Source organism: Saccostrea cucullata, unplaced genomic scaffold, assembly GCF_032062105.1.
Source record: "Saccostrea cucullata isolate Sc308-1 unplaced genomic scaffold, CSIRO_AGI_Scuc_v1 ctg10139, whole genome shotgun sequence".
In the NCBI taxonomy this organism is placed as follows: Eukaryota; Metazoa; Mollusca; class Bivalvia; order Ostreida; family Ostreidae; genus Saccostrea; species Saccostrea cuccullata.
Genome location: NW_026924566.1, coordinates 15001 through 24012, shown reverse-complemented (window position 1 = coordinate 24012; position 9012 = coordinate 15001). Strand labels below are relative to the sequence as shown.

The following is a 9012-nucleotide window of genomic DNA, read 5'->3' as shown; positions in this document are numbered from 1 at the left end:
ACCGCTTGGATCTGTAACAAAAACAGTCACGTTCTCAGAATGGACATCAGAACATACACATGAAGCAGAATTTGAATTTTTGTTGTAATCCATTTTGTAGATATCTCAGAAATATGTTACTCAACTTACTCTGTTATTTTTATAATTATCTTAATTACACGGTCGCCCGCGTGGTGCAGTGGTTAGAGCGTCTGCTCTAGAGTCGCGAAGTAAGGAGTTAATCCTTACGTCGCGGGTTCGAATCCCACTGTGGGACGTGGAGACCGGTCCTTCGGATGAGACCGTCTAAACAGAGGTCCCGTGTCGCAGTAGATTCTGGCACGAAAAAGACGCTCCACTGCTCAAAAGCCCTAAGTACCGAGTATGGGACAAAATTTGTAGCTCTCCATCGGCAAGTGGTGGCGTCTCCATATGAGTGAAAAATTCTCGAGAGGAACATTAAACAACATACAATCAATCAATCTTAATTACATGTATCTTTTGACATCAGTTCAAGAATATTATCTGATTTTTTGTTGGTTTGGTCATATAATATATTTCATGGGCTAAGAACAAGGTATGTAAATGAACATTTTTGGTTACAAAAACAAGATGTGTTTGTGAAACACTGATGCCCCCGTATGGCAACATAGCAAAAATTAAACTTTTCTTCAATGCAAAGGATAATGTGACGAAACTGCTATCTGGGGCCCCCTTTTTTCACGACGAATTATATTAAATCTATAACGATGTTGGGAGTTTTTAAACATGAAGGAAAAAGTACGACGCCTTTTCAATAATTTCAATAGTTCAGACACATTTTAATTATAAGGAATACTGCATTATCTTTGATTTTTTAGATGCTATCCTAGCTAAATTCAGCCAGGTTTGTGAAAATATGTTCTTTTGTGTCAAGAGATTGGGTGGGTCTTAGAACAATAGAGGGATGTGCGTTTTTGAAAAGACCTTATATGGCTATTGTTATTATTTCGCATTTAGTCATTGTCCAATCCGATGAAAGAACAACAAAACATGCTGCTGGTCTACTACATTTACATTTTATCACAGACACATGGTTTAAGTCAATTTACCTGACTGTATTGTTTTCTACATTTCAAACTTTCATAATGGTCAGCCATGGCTGTTTTATACTTAATACAGTAATACGCATAGATTTTAAGCATTTACGTTTTTTTTTAGAAAAAGAAATGCACATAAATCTTGGAATTCACTGATACTCGGGAATACTTGTAGACCTAGCGAATTTCTAACCAAACACGCTATAAAACTTTAAACTAATGTATATTTATCAATGAATTGTTTGTAATTACAGTGTATATAAATTTACTGCGATCTTTCAAATTGTGAATATATGTATCAGAGTCTAATCTATGACTCAAATGCATAAAATAGTTTTCGGAAAGCAGTAAAATTCCGAGAATGTTTCCATAGTATTTTTGTGCTACTCACTCGTAACGAATTTCATTTAGCTGATTGGTCAGTTAGAAAGTATCACCAGTGCCTCAATTAGCATATGAATTTCTTCTTACGTCAGAAAAACTAGTTCTGTCGATCTGTTCATAATGGAAAGGCCAGCTTCATTTCACAATTTTTGAAAAAATAGATGTGAACGCAGTGAGGTACAATTTTCTCCTTTCACATATAAGTAGATGTCAATAAAATACAGTGACCAGCCAAAGGAGAAAATTGTACCTATCTGCGCTCGTATATTTTTAGAGCTTCAGAAAGTGGGGCGGGATTAAAATGCAATGGGAATTGGATGTTAACATGATACCCCTGCCCCAATAAAACATCTACATCCTTCAAATCACGTTTCTATTATTGTTTAAAATAGTATTCTGTAAAGATACATATATCAGTGATTAATTACATACAAAAAATTGAGTAAAATTTAGACATTTAATTTTATTCAATTTACCAAAAGTAGGGTATTCTCACAGGAAAACAATTAAGGTCAAAGTAGGTCAATGTTAAATATTTTTGCAATAAGTACAAAAATCTCTAAGGTCAAGGTCAAAAGGTCAAGGTAATTGGTATCCAATGAAAAGTCTTGCCATATAGCATACTTCTGTTGAGTATGGAAGCCCTAGCCCTAATCGTTCAGAAGTTATGGCTAAGGCTATGTTTTTTAAGTAGGTGAAACTCCAAGGTCAAGGTCAAAGGGTCAAAATTCTTGTTATCAAATGAAAGGACTTTTTACAAGGATTGAATATGTAAAGTATGAAAGCACAAGCCCTAACGCTTTAAAAATTATGGTCAAGGTTTACTTTTTAAAATTATGTCAAACTTAAAGGTCAAGGTCAAGGGGTCAAAGTTCTTAGTAATCAATGAAAGGACTTCTCACAAGGATTACATATATGAAGTATGAAAGCCCTATCCCTTACCATTCAAAAGTTATGGCCAAGGTTAAAGTTTTTTCACAAATACGAAAATCTACAAGGTCAAAGTCAAAGGGTCAAGGTTGTTGGTATCAAATGAGAGATTTTTTAACAAAGAATACATATGTGAAGTACAATGTATGAATGTCCGGGTGTATACTGTTCAAAACATATGTTCAAAGTAAAAGTTTAAAAATTTCATGTTAAGTGGAACAAACTCCAAGGTCAAGGTCAAAAAGTCAAACTTGGTGGTACCCAAAGAAAGGTCTTTTCACAAGGATACACATATGAAATATGAAAGTCATAGCTACACTTAATCAAAAGTTATGGGCGAGGTTAAAGTTTTTGCGGACAGAGAGACAGACACAGACGGAGAGACAGACAGACAGACAGACGGACACGACAAAAACTATATACCCCGGAATCTTTGTTTACAGGTGCATGAAAAAAAAAGAATTCCTCTGTCTGAAGTCTACATATAAAAATAACACTATTTCTGAAGCAGTCAAAAAGTTATTATTCTTGTAATCATGAAAAAAATAATAACTACGCGTCATCTTACAAACCTTAAAGCTGCTTAGTCCGATTCTAATCGCAAAAAAATTATATTGTTTTTCTTCTTGAATAATAATTTTCCATAAATTGTTTCAACTTTTATCAACTTTTTCTCCCAAATTCTCTTTCTTTTAAAAGATATCAAAGTTCAAAAGTTAATAGAATAATTTTTCTTAGGTAAAAAAAAAGAATCCTATGTTTATATCGCGTGAAATCACCTTCGAAAAAATTTTATTAATGGCTTACATCTCATGAAGAACAAACCTGAGCATTTTTTTCACGACAAAGTATTCATACGTATACATGGACAATATTTTAGCCTTCCTTACTTAACTTCCTAAGAAAATCTTTAAATAATTCTGATTTTCCTTTATTCTTTAAATATGCATATTAATGAATATGAAAATTACTATGGATTATATTTAATTAATTTCTTAAAGTCATATATGGCATATTTTTGATAAGTTCAGATAAACTAAACTTAAAAAGATCTTTCTATTTGTTTTGATGTTTAATATAAAGGTAGCAATTTCCTGTAAAATACACAATTTAAATCGATCGATTTTCTAAGATATCCGAGATTTAGAACAATAGCTGATTTATTTCAGACTCGGAATTAAATACAAGACACAGTTTAAAGCCAATTTAACTATATAAACGTGGGAAAATTTAAGTTCAAAAACAGCAAAAAATTTAATTTGAACTTAGATATAGCAAATATATGTAAATCTACACTTGATTTTGTATTTGTATTTTTTAAAGCTCAAATACGCCATATATGACTTTAATTTTTAAAAGATATATTATGACTTAGGTTTCTACTTATGAAAAAAAAATACTCGGGTTTGAATTATCTTTATTTAAGGAATCATTGTCTAGTTTTGAGAGTATGCCAGGGCTTCAACAATAGTGGGAAACGTGATAATTTGCATAACGGGCGAAGCCCTTTACGCTAAAATTATCCCATCAGCTACTGTGCTCCAAGTTGCGACTAAAATGGTCGCATTTGCGACCAAAAAATTGATTTTGAAACTAAAACTGAAAACACACTCGCATTTTCGCTACTGAGAAAATGTGGGCTGGAAACGTCTATTTTAAAGATCAGGATCGAGATTTATTTCTAAAGACTCTCTATCAACAAAATATTTGAAGACATATACTGAAATACACTATAAAAAACGTCGGACTTGGATCACGTAATGTTATGGCAGCATGCTGTACAAAGTTTGATAGAACCAGAGACGTGTATAAATAATGTTCCTGATAGAATGGCATCCAAACTTCGTAAACTTTCTAAGTTTCGACCTTGTTATTGAAGCATTGGGTCAATTGCTTGGATATCACAATGAATCATGCTAATAAAGAGTGTTTTGGCAGCATTTATAATGACTGTGTAAATGTAATGGGTTAGACAGGTCCAGTACAATCACTAGATTTAGCTACGAAGGTAGAATTACCTACGTACATGTAGCTTTATTTACCTACCTCAGGTAGCTTTATTTAGCTATTTCAATGTAACTTTTCAACATTTTATTTTTTTATTAAAAGAGACAAAAAATCGCAATTAAGAGACTATTGATATTCATACTAGGGAGGCTTATTAAAAAAATCCAAAGCAGAGATAGTTGAAACAGTTGCTGAGTTTGGACAATTTAGAGCAAAACATGTAATTCCATTGTTTGATTACTGTCTTCTCTCTCATGCGTGCGGTGAGGCATGACTGAGTGTGATTACTTCACATTGCGCTGAATGATTACTGACCTATTATCGTATTAACCGGAACTGGACTTCTTTGTCATTCCATTCAAGGAGTAACTTTTCTAACTGTCATACATAGCCCCAAAACTTTCAGAACTTTGATTCCAATTGCGCAGAAAAAAGACATTTCTTCAAGAATGATTTTTTCCTGAGTTGTTTTCAGATGAGTTCAAAGTTGAAAATAATCAATGCATCAAAAGGATATTTTCTGCACACCTTAAGAAAAGTGCCTTTTTATAGAAATAAATTTTGTTGGTAACTAAATAAAGGTACCTCAGGTGGGTAAATAAAGCTATGTAGGTAATTCTACCTATGTAGCTAAATCTAGTGATTGTACTGGACCTGTTAGGTACGTAGTAGTAAGTAAACATGACAAACAGCAGGTCCTGTCTCAACAGCTGTCAGGCTTGTTATATTCTCATTAGATTAAATTTTATTTCTGTAATGAGATTACTTGATTTCTTCTGTACAACCATAAGGGTACTTGTATTCAATAAAAATATTTCATTCAACCTAGAAGATTGTCATACTGTAATAGTAATAAGTAATCTTTGATATAATAAAGACATAATACATATCCTTATCTTGATTATCAAGTTTTATTGACAAAATGTATTTTTTTTATGGCGAGTGAAATATTTGATTATGGCGACCAGAAATTCTGAAACAGCGACCAAAAAAAATTTAGGTTGTCATTTTGCGACATTAGAGGAAGTGTGACTTGGAGCACTGCCCATGTTTCCCACTATTGGTGATGTCCCTAGCATACTCTCAAAACTAGACAGTGATTCCTTATATTTCCATTTCATTGAGAAATAATATTGACGATCTACTAGACTCTAGAAAATGTAGACATAGACAATTCACACGATGACTTCCATGCCAATTTCAATAGTCCTCGCTCACTGACGTCAAACACAAATGCAGTCGCATGAGATTTACATGCATATTTGGCCTCCTTAGTGTCAGACACAGAGACAGATGTGCACGAGATTTGCATGCGTATAAGGCCTCCTTAGCTCCTGACCTATCCACCTGCCTAATTTACATTTCGGGTGAATGATCAAGAAATAAACTCCGACAACTTTCAAAGAGATATCGCAGAGAAAACAAGAGACCCAAGGGCCTTGAATCGCTCTTCTGATAAATCGTACAAACTATCACTTCTATTTGAAGTCTCCAACTCTATTAGTATCATAAGACCCAAAATGCATCAACTTACGGAGTTTGATAATATTTAGCCAGTATACATGTATTCCTGGGTAAAACTTGGGTCGGTCATTCTGGCCCCACCTTTGCCCCGGGGGTCATGATTTGAACAAACTTGAATCTACACTACCTGAGGATGATTCCGCATGAGTTCACCTTTCTTGGCCCATTGGTTCTTGAGAAGAAGATTTTTAAAGATTTTTCCTTAATTTTCCTATGTAAAACTTGGGTCGGCCATTTTGGCCCCACCCTTGCCCCGGAGGTCATGATTTGAACAAACTTGAATCTACACTGCCTGAAGATGATTCCACATGAGTTTCACCTTTCCTGACCCAATGGGTCTTGAGAAGAAGATTTTTAAAGATTTTTCATATATACTCCTACATGTATGTAAACATTTGATCGGCCATTGTGGCCCCACCCTTGCCCCGGGGGTCATGATTTAAACAAACTTGAATTTACTCTACCTGAGGATGATTCCACATGAGTTTCATCTTTCCTGGCCCAGTTGTTTTTTGAGAAGATTTTTTTAAAATGTCATTTTCTTCTCTAATTCATAATTATTTCCCCTTGGAAAAGGGTGTGGATATTCATTTGAAAAAGTTGATTCCCTTTCACCCAAGGATACTTTGTGTCAAGTTTGCTTTAAATTGGCCCAGTGGTTCTTTAGAAGAAGATGAAAATGTGAAAAGTTAACAACAACAACAACGACAACAACAGACAACGGACAAATTTTGATCAGGTGAGCTAAAAAGCAGTGAAAGAAAAAGATTAAATAGGCAGTATGATATAGTTAGACACCCCCTTCTTATCCCCCACCCCCAGAAAAAAATGTGTGTGTTGGCGAGGGGGGTAGGCTGATATGACTTTATAATGCTGACAATTGTATAATTTCAATCATCAAAAATCTCCATGTTATATACATCATCATGTTTATAAAATGTCACCCCAGTACACAGTGAAGATTTACTGAACACCTGCTACAGAAATACACAACATTCCTAGACAGAGCTGGGTTTATATCAATGGTGTCTATATCTCACTGTCAATACTGTATGAAATGTTTGTAGTCACTGTGATTGAACTTTGTTTGAATTGATTATTCCAAGAACTGCTTATCATCTAATGATATGAACTTGGACACTGCCCATTCATTCACCAATATCCCTTATCTCCCCCATCCCATCCCAACACACATATAAACACTGCATCCATTCATTTCATCAATATATTTTTTTCATTTCTTGACATTAGTAGTGATCTATTAGGTAAACATATAAACCACCCATTGTATTCATTTTCCTCTTTATAGCAGGGGATTATGAAATATAATATCAACCCAAACAATGCCAAATAGAAGACAGTATCAATGAGATATATTTTAAATACAAATTATTACACTTTATACTTCATTATATATATACACTTGTGTAGGTCAATATCTATGTTAAGTCTTATCAGTACAAATTCAGGAGTAATTTGTCAAAGACAACAAAGTTAAAACAACTAAATACATATCAAGATAGCCCAAATCAAATTTAAAGTATATTATTTGCAAAATCATTTAGTTAGTAATTATTACTTAATAAATTATCCTCATCTAAAAAGCATTTCTTGTTATATAAAACAACAAGTTAGAATTTAATTAACCATGTAATGTGTTTACACTTAAAACAATCAGTATGATTATATCCTTAATGTCTTATAATTAAATACTAAACAATGAGTATAATATATTGTACACACTAAACATTGTAAACAAACATAATACTTCAGTATAACTTACCAGTCAGATCCTCCCCTCCATACATAGGTCTGTAGATGTTCACTCTGTTTTTGGACCATGATCCAACCCAGACAGAGCGGGTGATGTCATCATAACTCAGCCCGAGTGGTATGTGTATCACGTGTTGTTCTGGCTTGAAATGTGTCATGTAGTGACCGTCTTTATCTATAATATGTACTGTGTGGGTGTTAAGATCACACACCAGGATGTGTAGCAGCGCGTCAGTACAGATTCCACGTGGTGATATTCCTGGAGGACCTCTGTAGGAGAACCGGTGTCTTCCTCTACTGTCTGTCACCACTACAGCAACACGGTACAGGTCAGACACAATAACATCTCCATTGCGGTTCTCTGTGATGTAGAGAGGTCTACCATACATTCTCTGACCTGTGTTGTCGTGCTGTATGGTCTGTTTGTGTTCTCCTGTGTTGGTGTAACGGTTTACCTGGCCTTTATATGTATCAGTATTAGACACTCCGACCAGCAGGTCTCCAGTGGAGGGGGAGCTGTAGACACTCACTGGTTCCCATGGTGATGTGTATGGTATTACTGTGGTCTTTACTTTATCTTTAGACAGTTTTATGATGTTATAGTCACTGTCTATATAAATCACAGCACTATTACTAGACACAGTATGTAATCCAGCACCATATTTATATAAACCTGTCACTTGATCTAGTGTGTCTCCTCTCGTGTTTGTTAAGATAAGGTTGCCTTTATTATCAGAGATCCAGACCCGGTCTGTTGACACGTGGGTAATGTGATCACACCTACTGACACCTGACACTCTGACAGAGTTCTGTAACACCAATTTATACATCCCTGCCACCAGACTTTTATGTCTTTTTCCTGTGACTTTATAATCCTGTGTTGATTTCCATCAGTCAGGGAGATCTCTCTGTGAATTACAACATTGTGTTTTGATCATCCAAGTAAACAACAAAACTCTCTCAATAGTATACTCATGTAAAAATGTTTTGGTTTTAAGAACTTATACAGTGTTTACTTAATCAAATAGAATTATTACCATTACAGGCTTAGTTTGGACTTTCAGTAAGGCGTGGCATTCCCAACGTTACCTCATTATAGCTTCTGAAATTTACACAGCTTCCGATCACTGTTGAAATATACATGTGATAGAGATGCGGTCGAATGTAGTAAAAAGCCAATTAAAAGTTTTCTCACAACACAGAGGTGGGGCATAAGTCGTCTCATCGTTATCAACAGCAATTTAAAGTTCCTGATGTTATTAATTTTGTAATCAATGAGAATCTACTAGTATTCGCTTTTACCTAGCGCCGAGAAAGTCACGCCCTACTGAAAGTC

At 34.7% G+C, this 9012-nt stretch overlaps 1 protein-coding gene across 1 annotated transcript in view; it reads right to left on the bottom strand.

The window, feature by feature from the left end:
* Positions 1-7686: 7686 nt before the first annotated feature.
* LOC134266720 (uncharacterized) overlaps positions 7687-9012 on the bottom strand; it is a gene marked incomplete at its 3' end in the record, with an annotated part of 11402 nt that continues 10076 nt past the window's right edge. Inside the window, exon 4 of the mRNA XM_062748939.1 lies at positions 7687-8584. Coding sequence (XP_062604923.1) covers positions 7687-8506 — 820 coding nt within the window. The remainder of the gene's footprint in view (positions 8585-9012) is intronic.